This window comes from Castor canadensis, chromosome 13 (assembly GCF_047511655.1).
Source record: "Castor canadensis chromosome 13, mCasCan1.hap1v2, whole genome shotgun sequence".
In the NCBI taxonomy this organism is placed as follows: Eukaryota; Metazoa; Chordata; class Mammalia; order Rodentia; family Castoridae; genus Castor; species Castor canadensis.
This window is the reverse complement of record NC_133398.1, coordinates 54,326,791-54,341,375: the sequence shown is the minus strand read 5'-3', so window position 1 is coordinate 54,341,375 and position 14,585 is coordinate 54,326,791. Positions and strand designations below refer to the sequence as shown.

At 42.4% G+C, this 14,585-nt stretch overlaps 1 protein-coding gene across 1 annotated transcript in view; it reads left to right on the top strand.

The window, feature by feature from the left end:
* Positions 1 to 270: 270 nt before the first annotated feature.
* Sh3gl2 (SH3 domain containing GRB2 like 2, endophilin A1) overlaps positions 271 to 14,585 on the top strand; it is a 202,562-nt gene continuing 188,247 nt past the window's right edge. The window contains exon 1 of the mRNA XM_074051747.1: positions 271 to 430. Within this exon, the coding sequence (XP_073907848.1) occupies positions 386 to 430 (45 nt within the window). The 5' untranslated portion in view covers positions 271 to 385. The remainder of the gene's footprint in view (positions 431 to 14,585) is intronic.

The following is a 14,585-nucleotide window of genomic DNA, read 5'->3' as shown; positions in this document are numbered from 1 at the left end:
GGAGGACTCACCGGGGGCGGGGGCAGTTGGAGAACGCCCGCAACCTTCCGGCCGGGAGCGGGTGCTGCGGCATCAGAGTCCCGTGACGGTCCCGGGCGCCCAGGTACTCCGTGCCTTAGCACCTGCCCCGCCAGCCCCACGCCCGGGGCGGGGCTTCCCGCGTCCCCTTTAAGAGGCCGCATCACCCGCCCCTGACGTCAGGGTGTCTCTCCGCACGAGCCCGCGTCGGCTCGGCTCCGCGCCCCCGCGCCCACAGCCCCAGCGGCGGCACGACGAGCGGCGGCCCGGCCACCGCGGCGTCCGGCTCGGCCTCCTGTCCTGCGCCGCCGCCGCCGCCTTTCCGGCACCGCACCCGCCCGCGCCCGCGCGCAGTCTCTCCCGCACCATGTCGGTGGCCGGGCTGAAGAAGCAATTCCACAAAGCCACTCAGGTAAGGCGCGTGGCAGGTGCGTGGAGGAACGGTCCCCAGCGGAGCCGCGGGGGGCGCCTGGGAACTCGGGGACCCTGGCCCAGAGCGGAGCCCTCGGCGGCCGCGCCCCGCATCTCCCGCCCTGCGCTGCCCGTGGCGGCCCCGGGCATCCTCCACCCGTGGCTTGGTGCGGCGCTGCAGGCGTCTGCGAATCCCTGGTGTCCCGCTCGGCACCCTGTCGCCGCCCTGCCACTGCCCCTGCACGCCGCGGGCCGGCGCTACGGGAAGGGCGCTGCGGGGAGGGCGCTGCGGGGAGGGCGCCGCCGCCCGCGCGCAGGTGTCCGGTGGCGCGGCGGGAGATTATGTAAAGTCGCTTCTTCCCGGGTGACCTTGCGGTGTCGGTGCGCAGACTGTCCTGGGATGATGCGCTGGCACCCGCGGTGGCTGCGGAGGTGGCCGCGGTCTGCGCTCTTTCCCTTCCCCGCGTCCCCGAGGCGCGGGAGGGAGGATGGGCCGGCGTTAACTTTTCCCTGGAGAACTCCGTGAACTTCGGCGAGGCCACGGCTTCACGGCGTGCGGGGCTTCAGAGGTTTCCCGGGGGTTTTGCTGCGTGGCATAACCAAGTTGTTGAAAAGTTAAAAATTCATTATGTGATGTGAATTATTATTTGTGTGAGCCGTTTACATTTTAGGCTTGCCCATTTTTCTTTTGGGGGTCAATAAATAAATAATAGGACATTTGACTCTAATGATTTAAATCTCATTGGACTCCGTTGAAGAATTTTACAAAGGGAAAAATAAATGAATACTTATGATCTGACCTATTTCTTACATAATGTGTGGGATTGCCACTCAAAAAAAATTTTTTTCTGGAACAGGTTCAAGTTTAAGGAATTTTTAGTTAAAGACTTCGTTTTGCTTTTAATATGTATGCATAATTTAGCATTAATTTTTTCATAGGCTACCTTTCAAAGCATGTTCTCATAACTTTTCAGAAGTAGCGAGGGTTTTGTCAGGCTATTATAGTAGCGGCCCTCCTGGAAATCATACAGAAAAGGTGAGGGCTGTGTTTTATAGAACCTTGGTTAAGTCAGGGTGAAAGATGCAGAATGAAATTCGTGTGTGTGTGTGTGTGAATGCAGCTGCAGAATCCAGCTGTATCATTTTCTTCTTTTTACTAAAAAGCCTTTTATTTTAAAGGTGAAGCACACATAGTCCCTTATTCCTACCTTAATAGAGCACAATCTTAGAAAACTTAAGGCAAAGGTTACTCTTGTGTGTGTATTTTGGAGGGCGTATAAAGCCAGTGTTAATGTTTGCATGCCACAGAGACATTAGGGAAATAGTCCTGTCCTACTTTTGTAGCCATTTTTCCCCCTGACAGGTTCATGAACCTGAACTGAGCCACAGAGGAAGATTTATACTTACAATTTTCTTTTGAGAACTGGCATGCTGAAGTATATAACCAGTGTGTACAAGAGGAAGGGAAGCATTTCCTATTTCTGTGGAATTGAGCTGTTACTGATTAGCGCGTAATAGTTGTACAGGGGGATACATTGTGACATTTACATATGTGCTTACAATATATCTTAATTAAATTCACCCCCTCCATCATTCTGGTTCACCTTCATCCCCTCTCACCCCCTTCTTAGAACAATTTCAACACATTTCATTGTTCTATTTTCATACATGAATATAAACTACATCCATTTGCCCTCCTTCACCTTTTCATTGTCCCCTCTCCCCTCCTATTGGTACCCACCCTCCAGACAGGACCTATTTTACCTTCCTGACCTTCATTTTTTTTTCAAGGGGTATATTGATAGTTCAAGGGGGTGGGGGTTCTTGCTTTGGTATTTCAGACATGTATACGTTGTGCTTTAATCACATTGACGCCCCCATTACTTACTGTTTCTCTTTTGCCCTGTTCCCATATTATTAAACAACTTAAAATGCCTTGTCTTATCTTCATACACAGATGCAATGTTCCAATATTTTCTCACTTTCTAATATTCTCTTCCTCTCTCCCACCTCCCTGTAATCCCCTCAGACCTACTAATATGATCATGTTCTCTCTCTGTGAAGAAGATCATCTGTATACTTATGTGTACATTTATCTTATAGATCTAGCTTTCACATGGGGAAAACATGCAACCTTTGACCTTGAGCTTTTTGCTTATGCTAATGAGGGTTACTGAATGAGGTTTTGTTACTAAAGCAGTATACCTTTAGTGTTTGTATCACGGATTTGGAATTTTTGATTAACGTGTCATAACTTGTGCCTTATATTAGTACTGATTATTTCTCCCTTGTTGCTGACAGTTATTTTAATATCTTTTCTGTTTGGAGGTGAAAAATGCTCCTACTAAATAAAATTTATTAGAGGAGGAAATCATTTCAGCATGAGAATATATTAAAATAGCAAAAATTTATCATCCTTAATGAAACTCACCTGAAAGTGAAAAGGGGAAAAGACAAAGAGGGGGAAATGGAACTATAATGGGGGGGTGAATTTTATCAAAACACACATTACATATGTATGGAATTATTGGTGAAATCCCCTTGCTTTGTTAATGTATGCTAACTAAAAATAAAATGTAAAAAAGAAAAATTAATCATTTTATTTTAACATACTTTATTGCTTATAAGGATGTAATTTACCATGTAATATAAATAAGATTTTTTTTTACTGTAAAACAGGCAAATGAGCATTTATTACTCTACTGTTAGTGGATCAGCTTAGGTGAAAATCTTTGGTTCCAATTAACATGCTGCTTGTACGAAGCATGTACTTTTTTTTTTTTTTTTTACTTATCACTAAATCATGCATTTCATGTGGATGTGTTTGTGGGTAGGCTATATCTTGCTTTATAGCACTTACATGAAATGCTGTTCAGAGTAAAATGTATTAGGTCACTATTTTGCTAGAACTTCTATAATAAAGTACCACACATGGATTGGCTTAAGCAGCCAAATGTGTTGTCACACATTTCTTGAGACAGGGATGTATGAAGTCTGAGACCAACGGGACAGCAGGGCCATGCTCTCTCTGGAAAGGATCTGCTCCAGGCCTGTCTCCTTGCTTCTGGAGTTTTACCTGCGGTCTTTGGCTTTGCTTGGCTTGTAGATACATCACCTTGATGGTCCCTTCATGGTCACATGCATTCTCTTCAAATTTGTGTCTATGTCCAAATTTCCATGTTTTGTAAAGGACACCAGTTATATTGGATTGGGAACTGACCCTGCTCCAGTATGATGTCATCTTAACTTCAGTGTCCCACTTCTAAATTAGGCCACATTCTGAGGCACTGGGGTTAAGACTTTTAACATACCATACGCATTTTTGGAGGGGTGCTGTTCAACCCATAATAGTCATTCTATGGCACAAAAGTTTAGCTGTAATTTTCTTCTTAATACTGTAACTGACTCAACATTTAGAAGGACAATTCAGCCTGTAAATAATAATGTAATTTTCCTTTGCCATTGCTCTTCTTTTTTAACCAGTTTGGTAGGAATTTTGCTATGGTCTAAATTCGTTTCCACATCAACTTCATGTTTGGGAAGTTAGTTGCTAATGAGATAATATTAGGAGGTGGGGGCTTTAGGAGGTGATTAAGTCCTGAGGACTCAGCCCTCATGAATGAAATCTGTACTCTTGTGAAAGAAGTTGCATAGAGCACATGCCCTCTTGGGCTTGCTCAGAGTATAGCAACAAGGGTCCATCTTTGAAACAATGAGTCTTCACTGGATGCAAAGTCTGCTGGTACCCTGATCTTGGTCTTCTCCAGACTTTAGAACTGTGAAAAATAAATTTCTATTATTTGCAGGTTATCCAGCCTTTCGCATTTTGTTATAGTAGCCTGAACTAAGGCATATATCCACTGTCTTTGTCCATTTTCTGTTGCTATAACGAAATACCTGAGACTGAGAAATTTATGAAGAGGTTGATTTTGGCTCATGATTCTGGAGGCTGGGGAATCCAAACCGATGAGGGTCTATGTTGTTTCAACTCTTGGTAGAAATCAGAAGGGCAGGTGGGTGTGTGTGAGAGGCAAAGTACAAGGGGCGGCCTCACTTTCTAACAATCCACTCTCCCACTAAGTCTCTCAAGAGTGAGAACTCACTCATGTGATTAAAGCAGTAATCCATTTCTGAGGACTCTGTCCCATGACCCAAAAACCTTCCACTAGGCCCCTTCCCACAATGCTGTATTGAGGAATTCAGGTTCAGACACGTGAACTTTTGGGAGACACACTCAAACCATAACACCTGTTACAGACTGTATCTTCTGATACTTTTAAGTGATAAAACTTAGTTACTAGACTGTGATACAGTGTGGTGTGTGCCTATTGTCACACTCAGATTCCTCACCTGGGAACATTTAATTGCACTGGTGTTCTGTGCCTTTTTGTTTTCACTAATTTCTTCATGCCTTCATGACACTTAAAATGCTGTGTTTTCTATAGACACTGTGCTCAGGAGAATGTTACACAAATCTCATGCATTTGTTGATTTGGTCAGACATTATATTTATTAGGTCTTTAATTAGATAATCATTTATGACTTTTTATGAGTCAAGTTCTCAAGTCCTTAATTGCCTTCTCTAAGTAAGAAAAATCTCTGCTCTTTTCAAATCTTGACTGTGGCTTATTGCTTGATACATTGCTTCTGTACCAGTGTCCTTTGTCAGGTCTGTCAGGAGGCTGCAGGGGTGCCTGTATATTTTCTAAAATTATATACCTTTTTGTGGTATGGGGGTTCAGATGCTCTACACCTTGATCCTCGCCCCCCTCCCCCTCTTAGTTATTTTTCAGGTAGGGTCTTGAGTTTTTTCCTGTGCTGGCCTTGAACTGTGATCCTCCTGATCTCTACCTTCCAAGTGGCTGCGAGCATGGGTATGAGCCACTGTGCTCAGCCTATATGCTGCATTTTATATGTGCATTTTCCTGAGGGAAAGGGTACCTAGTCTGTCATTAGCTTCTTAAAAATAGTCCTAATCTGCCCTGCTCCACAAAGTAAAAATGCATGCAAGCAATTGACTACGTTGCCAGGAGAGAATGCAGTGGTTTTTATAATAACTATCACTCCAGTCATTCTGTTACTGGGCTTCAGGACATCTGAGCAAAATGTATTTTAGGGGTAACTGAATGTAAGCAACCTTTCCAGATATCTGGATTGAATGAGTAATGCTAGTGAAAGTGCCGTGCTTCCATGATAAGGACAACTTGAGTCATATAAATAAAAAATTACATATTAATGAGTGCTAACTCATGGCAGTGGACCCATGAGTTGTGCGAACAGAAACTAGTGACTGAAAGTAATTTTTGCTTGAGATTCTTCTTGAAGTTTTTGTTGTTGACACAATTATGTATTTTTTTTTTTGCAAAATTTTACCCCCACAGTAATTCTTTAATGTTTTAGATTAAGTTTCTATGAATTTTTGTTTCAGTTTAGTTGGAAAAATTTAAAGCATCTTCCAAATGAATTAGAGGTATCATTGAAAATGACATGGGTTGTTTGGAGAAAATAATGACTGTTTTGAGGACAGATATCATGGTAGGAGGGAGGGATTTAGTATTCAGAGGAGAGGGTCTGAATCTTGAGGATCAGATTCTATTTTGCTAAACCTTTTGTGCTGCATATAGAGTCTAGGGCATTAGGTAACCCCAGGGCTCTCTTTAGAATGGAAGCTGGATGAAGTAGAGACAAACCCAAGAATAATGAGCACTAGATGAAGAGGTGCTCTTTTTTTTTTTTAATTTTTCTTTTATTATTCATATGTGCATACAAGGCTTGGGTCATTTCTCCCCCCTGCCCCCACCCCCTCCCTTACCACCCACTCCGCCCCCTCCCTCTCCCCCCCCTCAATACCCAGCAGAAACTATTTTGCCCTTATTTCTAATTTTGTTGTAGAGAGAATATAAGCAATAATAGGAAGGGACAAGGGTTTTTGCTGGTTGAGATAAGGATAGCTATACAGGGCATTGACTCACATTGATTTCCTGTGCGTGGGTGTTACCTTCTAGGTTAATTCTTTTTGGTCTAACCTTTTCTCTAGTACCTGTTCCTCTTTTCCTATTGGCCTCAGTTGCTTTAAGGTATCTGCTTTAGTTTCTCTGCGTTAAGGGCAACAAATGCTAGCTAGCTTTTTAGGTGTCTTACCTATCCTCACCCCTCCCTTGTGTGCTCCTGCTTTTATCATGTGCTCAAAGTCCAATCCCATTGTTGTGTTTGCCCTTGATCTGATGTCCACATATGAGGGAGAACATATGATTTTTGGTCTTTTGGGCCAGGCTAACCTCACTCAGAATATGTTCTCCAATTCCATCCATTTACCAGCGAATGATAACATTTCGTTCTTCTTCATGGCTGCATAAAATTCCATTGTGTACAGATACCACATTTTCTTAATCCATTCGTCAGTGCTGGGGCATCTTGACTGTTTCCATAACTTGACTATTGTAAATAGTGCTGCAATAAACATGGATGTGCAGGTGCCTCTGGAGTAACAGTCTTTTGGGTATATCCCCAAGAGTGGTATTGCTGGATCAAATGGTAGATCGATGTCCAGCTTTTTAAGTAGCCTCCAAATTTTTTTCCAGAGTGGTTGTACTAGTCTGCATTCCCACCAACAGTGTAAGAGGGTTCCTTTTTCCCCGCATCCTCGCCAATACCTGTTGTTGGTGGTGTTGCTGATGATGGCTATTCTAACAGGGGTGAGGTGGAATCTTAGTGTGGTTTTAATTTGCATTTCCTTTATTGCTAGAGATGGTGAGCATTTTTTCATGTGTTTTTTGGCCATTTGAATTTCTTCTTTTGAGAAAGTTCTGTTTAGTTCACGTGCCCATTTCTTTATTGGTTCGTTAGTTTTGGGAGAATTTAGTTTTTTAAGTTCCCTATATATTCTGGTTATCAGTCCTTTGTCTGATGTATAGTTGGCAAATATTTTCTCCCACTCTGTGGGTGTTCTCTTCAGTTTAGAGACCATTTCTTTTGATGAACAGAAGCTTTTTAGTTTTATGAGGTCCCATTTATCTATGCTATCTCTTAGTTGCTGTGCTGCTGGGGTTTCATTGAGAAAGTTCTTACCTATACCTACTAACTCCAGAGTATTTCCTACTCTTTCTTGTATCAACTTAAGAGTTTGGCGTCTCATGCACATATGAATAATAAAAGAAAAATGAAAAAAAAAAGAGTTTGGGGTCTGATATTAAGATCTTTGATCCATTTTGAGTTAATCTTGGTGTAGGGTGATATACATGGATCTAGTTTCAGTTTTTTGCAGACTGCTAACCAGTTTTCCCAGCAGTTTTTGTTGAAGAGGCTGCTATTTCTCCATCATATATTTTATCTTTGTCAAAGATAAGTTGCTTATAGTTGTGTGGCTTCATATCTGGGTCCTCTATTCTGTTCCACTGGTCTTCATGTCTGTTTTTGTGCCAGTACCATGCTGTTTTTATTGTTATTGCTTTGTAATATAGTTTGAAGTTGTGTATTGTGATACCTCCAGCATTGTTCTTTTGACTGAGTATTGCCTTGGCTAGTCGTGGCCTCTTGTGTTTCCATATAAGTTTCACAGTAGATTTTTCAATCGAAGAGGTGCTCTTTAAGAGCCATTGTATACCGGAGGTGTGGCCTAGCAGGTGCAAGGCGCTGAGTTCAAACCCCAGTACTGCCAACAAAGAAAACAAACAACTCCAGGGTGTGAAGTGGATACCTGGTAGGACTACTGAAAGGGGAGTAGTTCCTCTGAATTTAAGGCCAGATAGCCAAGATACTAGATGGGTAAGAAATCGTGGATTTCCTTGACCTCCCTTTTTCTTACTATTTTTTCTTTTTGCTCTTTTAATTCTTTGTATCCCTTTTCTGTGTTCTTTTATGAGATGGTCAGCCAGGTGTGGCCACAAAGAGGACACAGGAGAGAAACAGTTTGTTATACTTTCAGATTTTAGGGAGATGGAGAGGAAGCCGCAAAGGGGGAGCATCAAGGGTTCTCTCAACTGAGCAGAAGAGAGAGTGAAGGAAGAACTGTGGGCAAGTGCTTTTGTTGGGGCTCTAGGTGGAGTGTGCCAGAAAAGGCAGGAGGGTTTCAGTGGTGCAGTTGTTACTAGCTCACGGCTGGGGAAGGCAGAGAGGAGAATGTGTGGGAGGGACCAACCTTACCACACGGGTGTACCAGTCACCTGAGTGGGAGCTTGTGTATGTTGGATATTTAGGCATCAGGAGATTAAATATAACATTTAATTTTTTTTTGTAGTACTGGATTTAAATTCAGGGCCTACACCTTCAGCCACTACATCAGCCCTTTTTTGTGATAGATTTTTTTCAAGGTAGGGTCTTGCAAACTATTTGTCCAGGTTGGCTTCGAACCACAATCCTCCTGATCTCTGCCTCCTGAGTAGCTAGGATTATAGGCATGAGCCACTGGCACTTGGCTGAAATTTAAAATTTTTCAGTACAACCCCCTCATTCTCAATGTTTTTTTGGTTTGGATTAATTTTTTGTATCCCTAATTACTTTGGGAGCTCAAATGCTTAGGAATTTTTTATATGATATTTAATGAATAGAATAAAAAAGATGAGCAGGAGAGATCTGATATCCATACTTATTAAAATGTCATGACAGTGAGACCGGTCAACTCTTTTTGCACACTGTCAACAAAATATTCTTGTACCGTCCTAAATCATCAGCTGATGTCTAGTGCTTCAGGAGTAATGTACTATTTGTGAACATTTTTCAGTTAATACAACTTCTGAATTCTGAGCATGATGCTGTAGTTTCGGTGCCCTGGTCTCTCTCTCGCTCTCCTCTGAATTGTGGATGGTATGTGTGGATGGGCCCAGATGGATGGATATGGAGAAGTTGCCTGCAACTCTTTGGAGGAGTGCACCAGCTCCTGGGAGGTTTACTCATACTCAGGCTTCTGAAAGACCTCTAGGTGATGTTTTCAGGCCTCATTTGAATTATAAACAAATAGAAACGCATTTCTTATGCTTAACGTTCCCCATAGATCTTAATTGGAGCAGTTTTGTAATGCTAAGAAATATCTCAGTACCCAGGTCTAATGTCTGCCCATATTTTTAAATGTACGGGAAACAAGTCCAGAGTGACCATTCCTATTTCAGAAAACAAAGAATGAGGGCCATAACAGTTAAAAGTGTTAGCGCTGCCATCCTGCTGGGTAGACATTGTGCAAAGGCCCCAGCCTTTAGAGTAGAGGCAGTCCTGGATTTTTACCTTGGCTCTGCAATCTGGGAAGAACTCCTTTTATTCTTTTTTATATTTGGTCAAGTCTAATGAGAATGACAGGGAGCTGGTCTCTTTTGGATTGTGTAACTTTTTAATTCAAATATTTTCTGCTTATTTAAATTTCAAGATTGCTTTACAGCCTCAGACTTTTAACTACTCATGGCTCAAGGCTGATTTAGGCAATAAAATTCCTTCAGAAGCTTCCTAGACATCTGGTATGTTTTCTTCTTCTCAGTTCCATTACCACCTACCTCAACAGAAATATACTTCTAGACCTAACTTAGAACTAGCAGACCTGGTTGTATTAATCTAGACTTCTGGGCTTAACCATGAATTCTTAACAGGTTTTTGTTGATCAAATCCCTTTTCCTCCTGTGTCCTGTTATTTGCTGGAACCCTGGATGGGTTCTGCTATTTTTAGCACACGGTTTCTGAGAAAGAGTGTTGGGAAGCATGCAAGATTTTCATCGACTAGTCTTGAAGACAAATGCCTGGCAGAATGCTAAGCCCCTCAGTGCTTCCAGATCTTTTATAGTCAGTCCCCTGTCCCTTGCGTATAGGTGCAGCCTTCAGTATGACAAGATGTCACTCCTGAAGAAGTTACTTTATACAGCAGAAGGGAGCTTTTATGGTTGGGTGAGCTCTTTAAAATCAGGGCATATTTTCTGGCTGTTAGCAGAAGGGGAAGTCAGAGATTGGAAGTATAGCAAGCCTGACTCATTCATGAATTTATTACATGTGGTTTTGACAAAATGTGGTCAAAAAATAAAACAAGAAATTTCAAAAACAAAAATTTAAATCCCAGTGCACACATTGCTCAGCTCAGTGGACATGGGGAAGCTCCCAGTCAGTCCCACATTATCCTTAGTTGTGTTTATGTCTGCTGAGTGTTTCTCTGACCTTAATTTTGTGAAAATCTGCCTCCCAAAGAGTAGTTAGTGCCCCCATGGCAAGGTAAAAGTGAACGTATTTAAATTTAATTTAAGTGATAGAGTGAAAATTTGCAATTTGTTGAAAGTGGCAGGTCTCAGGGAGTTGGGTGGGATTGTGTAGCACTGAGCATGCATGTTTTTTCCTCACCACAGCCTCTTGGGAACCACATACCTGTCATACCCAGGTCTACTGTGTGAACAGTACTAGCAGTGCAGTTATCATCAAGGTGGAGGGGACCTTGTGAGGAAGAATGCAGGCAGTTTCTAGGAACAGGGAGCAGCTCTTGGAGAACATCAGCAAGGAGAGTAGGAACCTTAGCCGTACAGCCTTGAAACGTCCTGAATGGAAAAGGATGCATCCCCAGAGCCTCCGACAGCATGGTCTAGCCAATGCTTTGATTTTGGCCTTGTGAAACACTGAACATAGAGGCCAGCTGAGCTGGCTCAGATTTCTGATTCGTAGAACTGTGAGCTAATAAATGGATATTGTTTTAAGATGACAAGTTTGTGGGAATTTGGTATACCATAGCAGAAAACAAATAAAAGACGCAATCACTTCTGTTTATGTTCATTTGACTGGAACTTGTAACACAGATAGTGTGTGTGGCTCTCCTAAGTCAAAAGAAGAAGGCAAGAGAAGTCTAGCAACATACCCAGAATGTAGAACAGGGTTTTGGTCAAAAAGCTAGGAGTTTGCTAGGCATGAGGCACGTTCCTGTAATCTCAGCACTAGGGAGGTTGACATAAGAGGATTGTGAATTTGAAACTGGCCTGAGCTACTTAGTGAAACCCTGTCTCAACAAACAAAACCCCCCACCAAAACCCTAAAGGAACACCAAAACAAAACAAAAATCCATGAAACAAAAAAAAACCCCAAACAAAATAACCCCCCAAAATACCAATATATAAATGAATAAATAAAAAGGCCAAGATTGCAGAAATTTATTTGGAATTCTTAAAAAAAAAAAACTAGAAGATTTTGCCATCACTTTGTATAACATGTTAATTTGTGTGCATGCTTACATGAAGTGTATGTATATGTGTACATACGTGCATACATGCAGAATAGTATAGCCATATACACATGTGTGAAATTTAAGTTCAGTCTGCTGAACTTAATCTTTTCTTACTATATAAGGTTTGATGTTCCATGTATTTTAAAACACATTTTAATAAAATATATTTATTAAAATTTTTCCCTCCAGTGCCTAGGCTTTTGTATTTAGATAGTTTTCTTTGGTGAAGCACAGTTTTTGGAGCAGTCTCTTAGTTTGGTGCGCTGGTAACACAGTGACCTCTTCATTAACCTTGGAATGGCACACTGAAGAGGTTTTGAATGATTAATTTCCAACAGTGCACCAGGAATTTTTACCAGGTAAAACAGAGTATTTGGTCATTCACTGTATCTGTTTTTGTGCAGCTAGAAAGGTGGTGCCAACATAGACATGACAGAATGCCTTTACCTAGTTCAGGCATGTCATAAGGCTGTATGGCAATTTGAAGTTGTTCATTAAGTTTTTGCTGAGGATTACAGTTCATGTAGCACACGTGGAAGCTGTGTAGCTGTGTAAGCAGCAAGGCTGATAGCAGTAGTGAACTCTTTAGTGCCAGTGTGGGCCGTTGTCCGTGGTTTGTTATCCGTGCTCTTTGACATGATTTATGGATCCATAACTCTGAATGCTTTTCTAGGGGAAGTTGGTAGACAGTGCCAGACATGATTTGGAAAGTATGAGGTGTGTTACCCTGAGATATTTTGTAAGGACTTGGTTTCAGTTGAGTAGTTTGGGCAGTAAGAACATAGGATGGTTCTGGTCTGAGTAGAAAGAAATCTAAAGGTGAGGTGCCCTGTAGGACTTGATTACAGAGTGGTGCAGCTCTCATCCTTGTCATTCTCTGCATATACAGCTCACAGAGGTCAAGCAAAGTCAAGCAGATTTCTGTGCTTCAGGTCTTTTTCCCACAGCCTAAACGTCAAAAAAGTTAGGTCGGTCATGTCACAGCAGTGTTCTTGTAAGGTCTGCGTTCCGCATATGAGCGAAAACACGCGGCTGTTTGGGGGGTGCCGTGGGGGTGAATATTACAGAGTACCTCCTGTGCATGTGAACATAGCACAACGAAGCCCACCAGAGGAACACAGATGGGCGAATCTGACCAAAGCACAATATGCGTGTTGTAAATATTGTGAATCCCCTTTGTACAACTAATTTTTGCTAATAAAAATTGTAAAAAATGTCCAGAATTTTTGAAGCATGCTATAATTATGTAGAGTTTCTTAAACTTAATTAGTTGGTAAACCCTCCTTGCTTATCTATCTCTTTTCCTCTCTTCCCCCACTTCTTCCTTCATTCATCTTAAAAAACGTCTTTAAACAAAGACTGGTTATAGATCACCTGCACACCTGTACAGTTCTCCACCAGGAATTCTGAAAGCAGGTACTCTACTATTGAGTCATGCCCCCATCTCTTTTTGCTACAGTTGTTTTTCACAGTCTCAGGTTTTTTTCCCCAGGATCAGGCTCAGACCATGATCCTCCTACTTATACCTTTGGAGTACCTGGGATTACAGAAGCAAGCATCCATACCCAGCTTGGTATGTTCAGATGGGCTCTCACTTTTTGCTCAAGGTAATCTCTAACCACAGGAGTCAGATACCTCCTGAGTAGCTGGAATTACAGGTTTGCCCTGCCATGCCAGCCCTGGAAGATTTGTTTTTATTTCATGTTCATTTGCAATTTTTTGTTTGTTTTGAGACATAGTCTCACTACGTAGCCCAGATTATCATTGAACTTGTGATCTCCTGCCTGGATTATATGTGTTTGCATATTTTGGAATAGTTTTAGGTCTTTTTTGTTGTTTTTTTGGTGCTGGGCATTGAACTCAGGGCCTTTAATGGTAAGCTTGTCCTTAACCACTGAGTTATACCTTTAATTCCCATATTATGGTCTTGTTTGTCTGTTTTTTGAGTCAGGGCTCACTTGGATAGCCCGGCTTGGCTTCAGACTCATTATGGAGACCCGGCTGGCCTTGAACTCCTAATTCTTCTGCCCTCAGCCTCCTAAGTGCTGGAATTATAGGTGTGACCACCACACCTGGCATCAGGATCTTTTGAAGTACTCCCCTGCAAATTAAAGTTCCCTATTTCATTTATCAAATACCTGGCCCTCATGTGGTAATTACTTTGACACATGCGTCTCCAACATTCCTCTCCAATAGGAGACGCAGGGCGACCCTTCCCTCTTTATGGATGAGCAAGGAGTGACACCTTGTCGTTGATTGATCGCTGCTATAGTATTTCTCTAGAGAGAAGGCACACTGATTCTAAATCTTTTCATTTATGGGAAAACAGGCTGAGGAACTTGCCTCCAAAGTTTTTGCAAAAATGATGGAATTATGAGAGTCTGGAAGCATCCATGTACATCCTTCTTGCCAAATAGCAGGCAGGCTCTGTGGCTCTGCCCGCCACCAGTAGTGCTGATGTGCTTATGGTGTTTTGAGGGCATGCAAGAGCCCGGTGGATGCTAGGTGGTGTTCCCATGCTACACATGACAAGGGCTGTAGCTTGCCCTTCCCTGCCTGAAAACCTGCTCACAAACACAAAAACTCATTGCTGTGCACACATTAGAAAAAATTAAATCTGCCACATGAGGATTGAGGTTGCCAGGCTGTCTGCTGAGTTCTGGCTATAGACAGGTAAACAAAACACTCATTCCCTGCCCTCTTGGAACTGGCAGTGAATTGTGGGAGACAGGCCAGTAATCTGGCAAACATGGAATTAGAATTTGTCACAACTGCAACAAGGAGCAAAACTAGGGGACTCTCACATGGAGGTCACATTTCAAGCCATGCTTCCAAGTATGTGGAAGGCTGCAGGTTATTTATCAGGTACAGCTGGGGAAGCTTTGCCAAGTGAGAACATTCCAGATGTGAGCAGGGTACTTCTGTGTACTCTGAAGAAGAACTGGCGATGGTGTCACAGGCACTTGCACATTTTTGTTTG